The 15,063-nt window shown below is 30.2% G+C and overlaps 2 protein-coding genes and 1 long non-coding RNA gene across 6 annotated transcripts; 1 reads left to right on the top strand and 2 right to left on the bottom strand.

Annotated features, from left to right (window-relative positions):
* Positions 1 to 1,700: 1,700 nt before the first annotated feature.
* Positions 1,701 to 4,837, top strand: LOC131593600 (cysteine-rich receptor-like protein kinase 10). The gene is made up of 7 exons (XM_058866167.1): positions 1,701 to 2,545; positions 2,628 to 2,747; positions 3,173 to 3,348; positions 3,453 to 3,663; positions 3,756 to 3,993; positions 4,273 to 4,423; positions 4,520 to 4,837. Exons 1-7 carry the CDS (start codon positions 1,732 to 1,734, stop codon positions 4,835 to 4,837), a joined length of 2,028 nt encoding a protein of 675 aa, XP_058722150.1. The 5' UTR covers positions 1,701 to 1,731.
* Positions 4,838 to 5,167: 330 nt separating this feature from the next.
* On the bottom strand, positions 5,168 to 6,938 carry LOC131593601 (pentatricopeptide repeat-containing protein At5g42450, mitochondrial). Its single transcript, XM_058866168.1, has one exon. It carries the CDS (start codon positions 6,737 to 6,739, stop codon positions 5,168 to 5,170), a length of 1,572 nt encoding a protein of 523 aa, XP_058722151.1. The 5' UTR covers positions 6,740 to 6,938.
* Positions 6,939 to 9,297: 2,359 nt separating this feature from the next.
* Positions 9,298 to 11,651, bottom strand: LOC131593599 (uncharacterized). 4 transcript variants are annotated; one of them, XR_009281024.1, is made up of 5 exons: positions 11,085 to 11,651; positions 10,852 to 10,964; positions 9,918 to 10,132; positions 9,625 to 9,822; positions 9,298 to 9,547 (listed from the first exon to the last, which is right to left on the bottom strand). It is a non-coding gene; the product is annotated as an uncharacterized LOC131593599 (long non-coding RNA). The 4 variants fall into 4 exon arrangements; XR_009281025.1 differs by having other exon boundaries at positions 9,918 to 10,005; XR_009281022.1 differs by having other exon boundaries at positions 9,625 to 10,132.
* Between the last annotated feature and the right edge of the window lie 3,412 nt (positions 11,652 to 15,063).

Below are 15,063 nucleotides of genomic sequence, written 5' to 3'. Positions count from 1 at the left end.
GAATTCAAAGAAACAAGAAATTGTCGTCCAATCATCAGCTGAAGCGAAGTATATTTCTGCTACTGCAACAACAAATCAAACTATTTGGCTAAGGAAGATTTCATCAGATGTATGACAATTTCAAAACAAAGCTATTGTCATATAGGTGGAGAACAAATCTGCTATTGCCATAGCTAAGAATTCATTCCAACATAGAAGAACCAAACACATCAAGATAAATATCATGCTATTAGAGAAGCCGAAAAGTTAAAGGAAATCAGTTTGAAGCATTGCAATTCTGAAAAATAGATTGCATATATATATTGACTAAAGCTCTTTTCAAGGGAAAGTTTGAAGAATTAAGATCAATGCTCGGAGGATTCAAGAAAAATTTTAAGGAGTGTTAGAAATGGATATTTTTCTAACATATTAATTATTTTACTTGTTGTTGTTACTATAATGATTAAATTCTTACTTATTAAGATAGTAAAAATAGATAAAAGTTACCCATGCTTACTATTTAGAGTAGACTTGTTTTGAATTTTATTTTCACTCTAACAAACAAGCTTATTGCTTGACTCGATATATTTGTAATGTATTTTTCAGCTTCAATGCAACAAAGTACCAAAACTTCTCTTTTTTTCTTGCCCGTGTTAATTTTGTCTCATATGAAACACAATTTCCAACATTAAAATTCTTCAAAACCTTGTGAGATTATTGGTTTGTTGCATTGAACAAAATGAAACAGACACAGAGGCAGGCCATATCTATCTAGTGATTGTCTTAACCATGCTTGTAACAATAACCATTTTCAAGCCATAGAGATGTTTGTGTTTTTTTTATTTAATCTCTAAATTGTATAGTTCTTAACATCTACTGTATTTTTATTATTTCTTGTGTCTTCTTTGGATGAGGCAGTATCTAGTCATTATCAAGACAAAAATAGTATAAAAATGTTGTAGAAATAGGTAAGTTTGGTAACCAAAAAACCTGAAACACTGTATTCATGACATTTTGACGTGAACATACAAGTCATTTGATTAAAGTAAACTCAATTATTAACAAGGCTAATGGAGACTCAAAAATGTTCTACTCTTCTTTTATGTAGGCTTAAAAGTTGACAATTTTTTTTTATAATACTTCAACATGTTCAATAACTTGGACTCTTCCTTTTTCTTGTTTTTTTTAAATCTTCACATCTGGTTTTTCAACTAATCCAAGAGAATCAATCTTGCCGTCCACTAACAGATGACCCGTTTAAACCGAGCAAAATTCTGTATAAACATGACTTAACTCATAAATTGTTTGCGCATGATAGAATTCGAACCTGCGACCTTGAAAAAATCATCATCTCAAAACTCAAGTATTCACCACCGAACTAACCCGTAGGGTTTATTTCGGTCTCTTCCTTATCTCATTGATTTTTCAATATCAAAATTTATCTGTTGCCTGGCCCACCCCAAACACGTTTTCTGATATGAACGAGTCTCTTTCAATTTAAATAACATTAATTAAATAAATCACCACTTGCAAGGTTGTGTTTAGCAATATTTTTTTAATAAAGTCCAAGTTTAACTATATTCTACAATATTCTGAGTTTCATGGTCAGAAATTTTACACTGCATGACAGCCATTTTATGATTATTTTAACATAAGAAAGTGTGTGTTAAATCTATATTAAATGTTTCATAAACTAATCATATATTATTATCAATGCCTCTAAGGAACATCACATATAAATTATAAACTATAATGATCAGAAAAAGTGATTGTAGCAGCAGAAGAATGTTTCATCAATGGTTATTTACCATCAAATTCATATACCTTTTCTATTCTGTTATAAGTCAAAACAACAGCAATTCACAAGAGCTACTTGATTATAGATATGCTTGTTTGGATCAATCTTCTATAGCTCCCTCTACAACATATCAAACAAACCTCAACAGTTTAATCTCTTCATTATCATCAGATTCTGCAACAAGCAATGGTTTTGGAAATAGAACTTCAGGTAATGATCAAAACAATATAGTTTACGGACAATACCTGTGTCGCGGCGATGTTAATAAAACTCTTTGCCATTCGTGTGTCCAAAACTCAAGCAGATTGTTGAAACAGCACTGTCCTAATAATGCTTCAGCAATTTTGTGGTACCCTTTTTGTCTTTTGAGATACTCAAATCAGAATTTCTTTGGTAACCTTACGATAAGACCAAGGATTCCTATGTTTGATGCAACACAGAACTTGACTAGTGCGGGAGAATTTGATAGTGATGCGAGGATTTTGATGAACGGTTTGATACAGATGGGGTCACAGACAGCTTTGATGTTTGGTACACATATGTTTAACATAAATGGTACTCAAAGACGGTACGGTTGGGTGCAGTGTAGTAGAGATATTACTAGTGAGGAATGTGGAACTTGTTTGAGTAATATGCTTGAGGATGTCGAGAATTGTTGCGAGGAGAAGAAAGTGTGGAGAGTTTTTTCTCCAAGTTGTATTATGATGTATGAAACTCAACCATTCTTTCTAAATAATACAGGCTCTAATGCTCCTGCGCCTCAACAAGGTATGGTTTTATTTCTTTTTCTAAGGGCTAAAATAACAAGTATTTGCACTTCGTTTAACATTGTACTGTCTTGTTATTGCAGCCGCAGGAAACGACGGAACGAAGTCATGGATCATAATAGTCATTGTAGTAATCGGAACAGTAGTAGCAGCTCTACTCGCTTTGAGTGCATATTATTTATGCTGCTTAAAGCATAGAAAAGGTAAGCTCTAAATCTCAACATCTGAGACTTTCAACAATCGTAGATAGCTTTTGAGGTGGAAAATTGTCTCACATGGTCTATGTGGACCGATGCTTGAAAGTTATTTGAAACTCTAAGAATGATCAGTGCTGATCTCCGCAAGTTGAAACTCATGGTATTAGTATTATCCGTCTTTAGGATCAAGAGGGTAATCCAATCGGTGCAGGTTCAGCCAAAAACAAGGAAAACATCTCGATTTTGTGAATTAGCACCGATCTGGTCATTCTCTCTTTCCTAAAGACGTGGAGAACCCCGAACTTTAGTTTCAAGGGGTCGAAATTTTGAGCGATTTTCAAGCATCAATTCACCGTAGATTACATGTGACACGTCCCCACTCTAACAATTCCCTTATTCATGTAGTTATTCTAATAATTCCATCTTTTCAGATAGAAGAAATTATATGCAAAACCTTAGTCCAATCTTTTCTCAAGATCAGTCTGACATCGAGGAGACTGGAAATTCTGACCTATCTATGATGCCTTTGAGTACCATTCTGAAAAGTACGAATAACTTTAGTGATGAATATAAATTAGGGAAAGGTGGATTTGGAACTGTGTACAAGGTAATAAATTAGATTAACATACATAATATAATACTTGATATACTTTATTTGTTAGTTTCTTCCCTCACAACTTTCTTATGCAGAAAATTTGAAAAATGTTTCAGGGTGTTTTAGTTGATGGAAGGGAAATTGCGGTTAAAAGGCTTTCAAAAACATCAGTTCAAGGTGTTGAAGAATTAAAAAATGAAATAATATTGATTGCCAAATTACAGCACCGAAACCTTGTGAGACTATTGGCTTGCTGCATTGAGCAAAATGAAAAGCTTCTTATCTATGAATACTTGCCTAATTCAAGCCTTGACTTCCATCTATTCGGTATGACTCCCCAACAATGAACCTGCGTTTTATTACCTTTCACTTCATTTTTTTAACTGTTTGAATATGTCCCATATATATTTTTTAATCAGATATGGTGAAGGGTGCACGACTAAATTGGAAACAACGATTAAATATTATTAATGGGATTGCGAAAGGGCTTCTATATCTTCATGAAGATTCTAGGCTCAGAGTTATTCATAGAGACCTGAAGGCTAGCAATATCCTGTTAGATCAAGAAATGAATCCAAAAATAGCAGACTTTGGACTGGCGAGAACATTTGGAGGAGACCAGGATGAAGCAAGTACAATTAGAATCGTAGGAACTTAGTAAGTATATAAACTAGTTTGCTTTCTTTCATTAGAACAATAATGTATACTTCGTCACATGAATGATGGCATTAAATTTAATAGCCTACTTCACATGGACTAATAAGAAAGGCGAGTTTTATCGAATGAAATCATACCGCTAAAATATTACATCTTAACAAAGAATTATCTTCTCTTGCTAAAAGATGTTATGTTTTTATCGGAAGGAAAGCAAAAAAGTGACGGGTGATTTCAATTCGAGTCAGTTGAATTTTACTGATAGATTGTATTTTTGAACAGTGGATACATGGCTCCAGAATATGCTATGGAAGGATTATTTTCAGTGAAGTCAGATGTTTTTAGCTTTGGTGTTCTTTTGCTAGAGATCATAAGCGGAAGAAAAAGCAGCAAATTCTATCTTTCAGAAGATGGAACGAGCCTTCTCATATATGTAAGTTTCATAATATATGCTTGTATTCACTTTTTTTTTTTTCTAAAAAAAAAAATATTTACTTATAACTTAAATCTAACACATGTATAATTATAGGCATGGAACCTTTGGCGTGAAAGAAAAGAAATAGAGATGATGGATCCATTGATAGAAAAGACATGTGTACCTGGTGAATATCTGAAGTGTATACATATTGCACTATTATGTGTACAAGAAGATGCAGCAGATAGACCTACAATGTCGAGTGTTGTTCACATGCTTGTAAGTGACACACAGACTCTCCCCGGCCCTACACGCCCTGCATTTTCTGTCGGAAGAGCTATCGTTGAACGGGCTGTTGTTGACCGAGGGTCTTCATCAAATACTTCTATCTCTGCCAATGAAGTAACCTTGTCTGAATTGAGTCCTAGATGAAAAATGAAACTAGATATGTTTTTCATCTTAGCTTTTGTAGGATTCAGAGAACTTGTAGGGAGCTGCTATTTACTCAAAACACAGAATATCATGTTTAGGAAGATTGCATAAATTTTTTGGTATGTAAAAATGATTGAGTCTTGAAAGTATATATTGGGTATTTGTTATGGCTTATGCTATTTTGTACAGCATACTCTTCTATTTTTCAGACAAAACTTTGTTCATTCATGACAAAAGCTATGGGCTGTTGCCATTTAAGCACCGCGCACAACTCAAATAAGATATTTTTTATGAGACGGATGGAGTATCAAATAAAACTATGCTCATTACTTATACGGCACTGAAATCAAAATAATTGTTGAGCCAATCAGAATTCTCAATTTCTCTTAAATGCATAAAGAAAATGCTTAGGAGCACATAAATTTCATCATTCTTATCATGATTCTCGTCTGCTTTAAGAAAGGCGTGAACTTTGCCGCTGACTTCAATCCAACTGCTACCTGGAATCCTTGCCATCCCTTTTTCCTTCATCTCTGTTCTTAATCTTGACACATCTGACCACCTACCTGCTGCAGAATAAGCATTTGACAACATTACATATGATGATACATCGTCAGGATCCAACGCCAAAATACTTTTTGCTGCAAGCTCCCCTAACTCCAGGTTATGGTGGATTTGGCATCCCCCTAGTATTGCCTTCCAAAATCCAATTCCTGGGTTGAAAGGCATCCGATGAAGGAAGCTCTGAGCTTCTGTAAAACGCCCAGAGCGAGCAAGCATGTCAACCATGCAAGCATAATGCTCAGATTTTAACAAATCGGGATTCTCAATCCTAGCTTTATTGAAATACGAGTAACCCTCGTCAACAAGACCGGCGTGATTACAAGCCAAGAGTAGTCCTAATAGGGATACCCTATTCGGTTTGATGCCTATAGAACGCATTCTTTCGAACAAGCTTATTGCCTCAACGCCTCTTCCATTATGCGCATAACCACATATCAGAGCATTCCATGACACTACATTCCTTTTATAAATCTTATCAAACACTAATAGGCTTTCTTCCATGCTTCCACACTTTGCATAAAAGCTAATAAGCGAATTCCCAACAAACTCATTAAGCTTACCCAAAAACTTGATTGCACACGCATGAAAACTTCTCCCAATTCCAAGTGAAGCAATACTAGAAGCTGCAGAAATCACACAAGGAAACGTAGATTCGTTCGGTATAAACCCTTCTCTAAGCATATCAATAAAAAATCTCACAGCCTTTTCATTATGTCCTGTTTTACTACACCCACCAACCATCGCATTCCACGAAACAACATTCCTCTCCGGCATCTCATGGAAAATCCTTAAAGCATCTTCAAACATTTCCGTCTTCAAATAACCACCAATCAACGTCGTATAAGACACCACATTAGGACAATAAGTATCCTCAAAAGCCATTTTTGCTTCTTCTATAGTACTCAACTTCACATACAAATCAACAAGTGCACTCCCAACAAACACATTACTACCAAAACCAGTTTTAACAGCACAGCCATGAAGCTGTTTACCAACAACAACATTTCCAAGCCTGGTCGAAGAGTGAAGCACGGTTCCAAAAGTGAATTCATTCGGCCTAATTGTCGATGCAAACATTCTCGAAAAAAGATATATAGCATCTTCATGGAAATGCCGCCTGGAGAAGCCACAAATTATATTGGTAGCTGATTGTACGGTTAAGTCAGACATTTCATCGAACATGTTGCATGCAACGTCGAAAGTGGTTGAATCAAACCCATCTGTGTTTAAAACATTGATTTTATCATGGACATGAAGGTTTTTAGTTGTGTAGCTACGAGAAAGAAAATGGGGTGTGATCCATGAAGGTATGGAGAATCTAGAAACAATGTTTTTCATGTGAGCTTTGTATGGTGTTGGATTGGTGTTTGACAAAATTTAAGAGTAGGAAACAAAGCTAAACGAGTTTAAAATTAACATGACATATTTACAAGAGTTAAACATTGATATAATTTTTTTTTTAAATTATGAAATTAAAATAAACTTCAAAATTGAAATTTAGAAAAAAAGATGATATTGAAACAAATAATTTTGACTTTCAGGATAAAATGTTCATATATTAAAATTATATCTTTATAACATTTTATTTAATTTTATTCTTTGTTTTAAAATATTAACTAGAGGGGAACGGGGTGCACAAGATTTAAGTTAGATCAATAGCATACAAAATATGGTTAATTGAATGATATAATCAAATTAAATAGTACTAAATTAAATAAATAAAATTTAAATAGTTAATAAATTAAACACATCAATTAATAAATTTTAATTAAAAATTGATTTAAATTGTTTAACTAATTGTGTTTTATATATATATATATATATATATATATATATATATATATATATATATATATATATATATATATATATATATATATATATATATATATATATATATATACTACACTATAAAATTTATAAATTTTTAACTATATTATAAAATTGTATTAAAAATATTAAAGAAAAAATAAAATTAACGAGTGCATAATAATTATGTTATAATTCCAAAAATATATACATAAAGTGATCATTTTATAAAAATTCGTTTTCAATTAAAATCAAATTTTTAATATATTATTTTGAAAATAATAAGAAACTATTTTTTATTAAGAATCATAGAAAAATATTTGAGAATTCTGATTTTTTTAAGAAATATTAAAAAGAATCATGTGTTTATTTATTAACAAAAGTTGAGGAATCTATTTTTAGTAATAATTATTTGAGTTCAAAAGTCATTTAATAACCGTTAGATTAAAATAAAATCAAAGGTCATAAATGAATGTAACTATTAGTGTAACTTAAGTGTGTAATTTGATCCCTCCTCATATATATATATACTAGTGTTTACACCCGTGCGTGGCACGGGATAAAAAAATTTATGTAAAAGAATTATTTTATGATTTATTTCTTAAAATCATTTCCTCATATTTCAAGAGGATTCAATAGAAAATAATTAACAAAATAAAAAAAATAACAATGAGAAATTATGTCAAAGACATACCCCAACAAAAAACTCTTACATAAAAAATTAAATGTGAACCGACAAAATATTGTGAACCGGTGTGTTTTGTTTGTTTTCATAGATCAAGTTAATTAATTATTATTAATAAATAAAAAATAAAAAACAATAAAAAATAGTAGTTAAGAATTAACAAAAAAATTAATTAAATATTGAAAAAATAATTAAACGATTTTTTTATTTAATACTAAAAATAAGCTAAGGTAATGATAAATTAAATTATTAACTATATATATTAAATATCTATATGAAAGAAAAGGTTTGCAAAACATAAAGCATGATTTTTATACACAATAAAACTAACTCAAAAATTAATTTTATTCTAAAAGCAAGATTTTTCGCATATATATATATATATATATATATATATATATATATATATATATATATATATATATATATATATATATATATATATATATATATATATATATATATATATATTAAAAGAAAGAATTTTAAAAACTATTATTAAAAATTATAAGTCATAAAATTGTTTACTTAAATTAGAATGTTGCCTAAGTCAATTCTCTCAAAAATTATTAATCTTAAAATAATTTACTATTAAAATCATATAAATAACTATTATAATATTGAATAATAAAAAAATTAAATGACAATGAAATGAACCAAAGGAGGTTGGATACTTCATACATTCAAAGCTTAGTTGGTGCAACCAGGAAAAAAGATGTTAAACTTGGCAGCTCCTCAAAGATATATGCATTTTCATGCAGCAGTATTAATATTTATACATTCTGTCTTACTATGTAAAATTGAATGTTGGAAACAATTCTAAGTTTTGAAAACTATTATAACGAAAATTTTGAGACTTCCCTAAAAGAGATATATGTTTAGATTTTAGTAGAATAATTGCCAGCACAGAGCACAAACAACACATGAGTAGTTTCAGTTACAACAATACTAAATAACAATTGAATCTAAATACATGAATTTCTTTCACCATAAATACACTTTTTGTTTAGTCAAAATACAATTTATCTTTTGTCCAAATTGACTTTCAATCATGTTTAGTAGTCCATATACTTTTTTTATAGCTTAGTGAGTTGCTTTCATTCAAGGAGGACTGTGAGAACTAATTAAAAAATGTCTAAGATAAAACAATTGGACTGTGGAGTCTGTATACAATATTGCTTAAAATTGTGTTTCTATTTTCTAACTCTCAACTTAATATTGTTCTAAATTCAAATAAACTGATATTTCCTTATCATATAGGATACAGACCATGTATCTAAACTGGTTTAACAGAAACACAAACACAACAATAGATTAAACAATGAAAAACTACCAGCCTGGAAAAAAGTTGTTTAGCCTTATCATTTAGCAAAAGACATAGGTTTGCATTATAGAGAAACTATAACAAATAAATCTCTCAAACATACTCATTTGGTGTAAGCAATATAAAAACTAAATAAAATCCAAGTCATGATTGAGTATATCAACAAACAGAGTTGAAAATGGTTGTTCAGTTCTAATGACAAATATCAAAAGTGTGACAGACAAACAGTTCCATTACTTATGTGCACATACAGTAAGCAACCGAACCCCGGAAACGCTTCAAATAAAAGAACCATGTTTGGATGCCTTATGCTAATCACAATTTCAATCTACATGAAACAAATGTCAAATAATAATTAATTGATTCATTTAAATAATCTTTAATTTAATTCAATAATTTGCATACCTCGTGTTGAAATTGCAACCATCCTTGAGCTGCACCGGGTTTCAACACTTTTATTGCAAATGCAGTGAGATCTAATTCAGCCCTATAGACTGGTCCATAACCTACTTCACCAACTTCAGTGAGTTGGAAAAGTATTTTGTCCCTTCTTCTATTTCCTCAATAGTGTATCTTCGATACCTAGCCGGACCTTGTAAGAAACTGCTTAATGGTACAACACACCATGCTAATTAATCCAAACTGGCACGTTTCAATGTCAAAGTATAGAACTACAAGAAATTCGTCGATTTACATACAAATCTAATGTTCTGCATCTCTCTTAGATGATCTATGGAGCTCATCAGCCCTAACACGAACCTCGTCATTGCAACGCCATATAGACAGCTACAAAAGCATATAAAAGCAAGTGTATAAGAACAATCTCTTTGATGCTTATTGAAATTTTATTAACACAATAGACAACAATAAAATCAGGAAGCTGGAAGGGCTGTTTCTCAATACCTCTTTTCCCCTGCAAAATCAATATAAATATTATAAGATTCAAATAACTCATGAGCACATGATTATGAAATTATGTGGCCAGGCCTTATTAATTATAAAACACTGAAGAAAACAGGAATTCAGCCCGGGAATTAAGCACGGTGAAAGGTATATGAAAATATAAATCATAACTATTAGCACCTTAGTTATAAATAAATGTTCAATGAAATTACACAAAAAAAGGATAAATGACTATACGCCCATGTTATACACACAGATAAGAGAAACCATATCAAAGTTATCTTCCTAACTCTATCGATACACTCACATATAAGTAGATCATAACCCTCATAACTATTTGCATCTCTAAAGAGGAAACCTTCATCCTCAAATTAGACATAGCCTCATTCAGTTCATCAATCTTTGTTTTCATCTCATTCTATGAGAAAACACAAATGTAGATAATATTGAAACATTTAAATGTGTTTAGCTAAAACCAAAGAGTTAGTTAAAAAGCTAGGATAATGCAATGTGATAAAAATTATTAAGTCAGTACTTCGATAAATTAAAATTTTCTTATGAAATATGGAAAATGCCATTCCTTGATAATATTCTAGTACAAATAATGTTGACACAAATGTAGATAATGTTGACACAAATATAGTACTTTTAACCAATGTAAACAACTAAGCATAGTAGAGATTGCAAACTTTATACTTTTTCTATCATGAGTAAGCTACTTATACTCACCACTATCACTGTATTTCTTTCAAGATCTGTCTGAAGCTTTTCTTTTCTTCCCTTAAATCATCTTATATATTGCTTAAGTCTCTTGATGAGATCCACCACATTCTCCATTTCTTCTACAAAACAAAAAGCAAAAAACCAAACCCAAAAACAAAACCAGCTTAACTAACAACAAAAACCAGTGAATAATCAAATTAAAAATCACCAAACTAACACAACACAAACAATACACATACCTCAGTATCACGAGGAATCTCTCCTTTTTCATCTTCTCATCCAGCAAAGCATCTACTTCCTCTTCAGTAAAATCAACAATACTACCTTCAGATCCATCAGAAGAACCACCACTACTAACATCATTGACTTCCGATTTGTTGTTGAGTGCACCAAATGGAACCCTACCTCTACCCAGTCCCATCAATTTTTCACCAAATGATCTCGCCACTATTACGCAAAACACATGAATCACCTTCGACCCGACACCGTCTGAAAATTGACCTATTTATAGATATGAATTCAACACAAATCAACATTACTGACTGAGGTTTGGGAAAAGATAAACCATTGATGACAGTTGAAGTGAATCGATGGAAAGATGCATCGGAATACATCGAATATGAGATGAATAAGGAATGGGAAAAGAGAAAGCATTGATTTTTTTAGGACCCGAGGTTGATTGGAAGTGGAAAGGATGGATTTACTCAGTGATTTATTTAGGAACACAGGTTGCAAACCGCGTATTTCCTTTTTTCGGCATTGATGCATGCTCTTGTGAAGCTGAACTGACACAACAATAAATTCAATACATAAGCCCAAGAAAAATTTGAACGTGAATGGCCCATTTAATTATAAAAACTTAAATATTCTGATAATAATATTTAATAATAATTAATAATTAAATAATTTTTTTAATTATGGAAACCTTTCCTTTAATAGCTAAAATAAAAATAGTATATAGTCTAATATCTTGACACATGGCAAACTTGCCAAAGAACTCATCTAGCTTTATTATATTGTATGATATATATATATATATATATATATATATATATATATATATATATATATATATATATATATATATATGAAAATAAAAAATATATTTTTTAAAACTTTTTTTCAAAATAAAAATTTACTTTTTTCCTAAAAAGTAATATGAAAGAAATCTATTTTTTTTAAAAAGGTCTATTTTTCCTTAAAATTAATAAATAAATAAATTTTAAAATTAAAAAAATTGAAAATAAAATATTTTTGTCTGAAAATTAAAAAAATGATTTTGTTTTATTTTCCTTTTATTTATGAAATAAAAAAGTTCAAAAAATTTGATTCTAAAAGAGTTCAAAATATAAAAACAGTTTATAAAAACAAATTGATTATAAGTTAATTTATAAAAGTTTACATGATTCAAATCAAAGATACAGTGAAGCTAGAAATTGCTTTTGTGAAGTTATGATTCAAATCATAGATGTCTTAACTCGAATCAAATATATTAGAAAAAAACATGATTTTTTTTTGTTTGTGTGATTCAAATCACAACAGTCCATAACTTGAATAAAAGAAGTTTGATTTAAATCACTTGTGTCTTTAACTCGAGTTAAATACAAATAATAAATTTTGAATTTTGGTTTTGTGGATTTGATTCGAAGAAAATCTTTTGTTAACTAGAATCACATGACTCGAATCACAGAAAGCTTGATTTGAATCATGGGAGCAATTTATCTTGGTTCTTGGAACTTGATTCAAATCACTCACTCTCTTTACTCGACTCATTCTTTTTGCTTATGACTTGAATCAAATAGCATTTTTCTCTTATTTTTGTTCTAGATCTCCAACACATATATAAACCTTTTTCTCAAATCTCATTCACAATGTTGAAAAATACACACATCCACTTTATGATTTATAATTCACAACATTTTTTTCACTCAAATTTTAAAATGGTTTTGAATCTTGTTTTGAGTTTTGCAAACAAAATCTCTTACAATTCATTGTCGTTTTGATATAGATCTCATCTTAAGGTGTGAGATATGCGAGGATAATCATTATTGTGATTAATCTTTTCTTTGAAGATTTCTCGAGGATTTCAGTGGTTTGCATGTGTGTGTGTGTATAGTTGTGGTTGAGATCGAGAAGTCCAGCAAAAAGAATGAGGTTTTTCTCTCTAGAATTACTTTAATACAGTTGTGTAGAAGCCTACAGATAAAGTTGAAGTTTTTCTCATCTTCAGACAGGTAAGACTCAAGATACTATTAGGATCGAATAAAGATCGTTGTAGAATGAAGAATTGGAGCAACACTCTTGGAGATGTAAGATTTAAGACAAAGTTAAGTGTAAATTTTGCAAGAGCTCAGTGTCTATAGTGCGTACAAGACGACAAGGGTTTGGATCAAAGATTTTTATGTTTAGTATTTCTTGAATTGTGATTGTACAAAACAACTTTATATAAACTTGTCAAACTCATAATGGAAGAACAATGAATTTTCAATAAGCAACTTTTAGAGATTGGATTAGATGCAAGCGAGGACAAAAGCGCTGAACTAGTATAAATTCTGGTGCAATATTCTTTATCCACATTCTTTAGAGTTACACGTGGTTATGATTTATTGCATTAATAGCAATTTCGTTGATAGACTTAGGTTTTGTTAGATGAAGACTATAGGTAGATCTTGTTATTGATTAAATCTCAAGAATGTGATCTTATATTTCTTATTGTATTAAAATGATTTTGTTGGCGCTATTGCGTTCTTCACGCTAATTTCTCTCATCTAACTATCACTCACATATATAGAGAAGGTAATACCTGTGTCGATTTTTTGGCGAATTTCGCGCTCGGCATCGGTTCTACCGTTACTTTTGATTCCATCCCGTTGGGGATTAGGAATAATTTTGTAAAGAATAGGTTAGGCATACCTTTCTTTAGGTTCTCGTGATCTTGGGGCTAACTTGTTCCCCCTTTTGTATCTTTATATATATATATATATATATAGAGGGCATATCATATGAGAATGACTTTTTTATATGAGAATGTGAGAATGAATCTCAACCATTGGATTTTAAAATAAATGGTGGAGATTATGTGTGAATCTTTTTTTATCTTTCTTCAATCTCTTACATTAATGATGGAGGAGAGAGAAAAAAAAGATTCACACATAATCTCCACCATTTATTTTAAAATTCATTGGTTCAGATTCATTCTCGCATTCTCATATAAAAAAGTCATTCTCATATGATATGCCTCTCTCTCTCTCTATATATATATATATATATATATATATATATATATATATATATATATATATATATATATATATATATATATATATATATATATAGAGCATATCAAGTGAGAGTATTTTATAATGAGAGATGAGAGGAATAAATATCAACCATTGGATTCATCAAGAGAGAGAAGATAATAGTCACATTAATGCATTAACATTCTCTCTCTTGATGAATCCAATGGTTGATATTTATTCCTCTCACCTCTCATTATAAAATGCTCTCACTTGATATGCTCCATATATATATATATATATATATATATATATATATATATATATATATATATATATATATATATATATATATATATATATATATATATATATATATATACACACACGCCTTATTTCAAAAAAAAAGAAGATTTATTCTACACAACTCATGTAACATGACATGATTCAATAAACATATTGATTGCTTTGGTTACTTGTTTCATTTGATTTTCATTTTGTATCCTGATTAGTGATGTATATTTCGCTCAAAAGCATATATTTTTGTACGCACATTTACTATAACACAAATAACTTTTGAACTCATATTTTTGAAATAAATATTTTTTCATCAGACAATTTTTTAAAGAACGTATATTCAACCCCCCTCTTCTAGAACGTTGGATTCTCATATTCTCGATCAACACTTGATTCGAGTCAAATAGCTGAATTCAAACAAATATGATAAATACTTTGATTTCGAGAATATTCTTTTTCAAAGTTTTAGGTTTGATTATGCAAGAGTTTTACTCTAATTTTAAACCGGCTCCTCAAAAGATGGTTTGACCAATCCTTTAAAATTAATCGATTGCAAAGTCGAATATCAAAATTTTCAAAAATAAAAAGATAAATATATTTCTTCCTCATTAAATATTTTTATTTCTAGATTCCACAATCAACAAAAATAAAAATGAGATTCTCAAATAAACAAGATAAACCATGT

The sequence above is a fragment of the Vicia villosa genome, linkage group LG3, assembly GCF_029867415.1.
Source record: "Vicia villosa cultivar HV-30 ecotype Madison, WI linkage group LG3, Vvil1.0, whole genome shotgun sequence".
NCBI lineage: Eukaryota > Viridiplantae > Streptophyta > Magnoliopsida > Fabales > Fabaceae > Vicia > Vicia villosa.
This window is presented reverse-complemented; position numbering and strand designations above follow the sequence as displayed.

Coding starts and splice junctions, on each gene's coding strand:
- LOC131593600 (XM_058866167.1), top strand. CDS start 1,732: ATGATCAGAAAAAGTGATTGTAGCAGCAGAAGAATGTTTCATCAATGG. Junction 2,546..2,627: donor TGCTCCTGCGCCTCAACAAG/GTATGGTTTTAT, acceptor TTGTTATTGCAG/CCGCAGGAAACGACGGAACG. Junction 2,748..3,172: donor CTGCTTAAAGCATAGAAAAG/GTAAGCTCTAAA, acceptor CCATCTTTTCAG/ATAGAAGAAATTATATGCAA.
- LOC131593601 (XM_058866168.1), bottom strand. CDS start 6,739: ATGAAAAACATTGTTTCTAGATTCTCCATACCTTCATGGATCACACCC.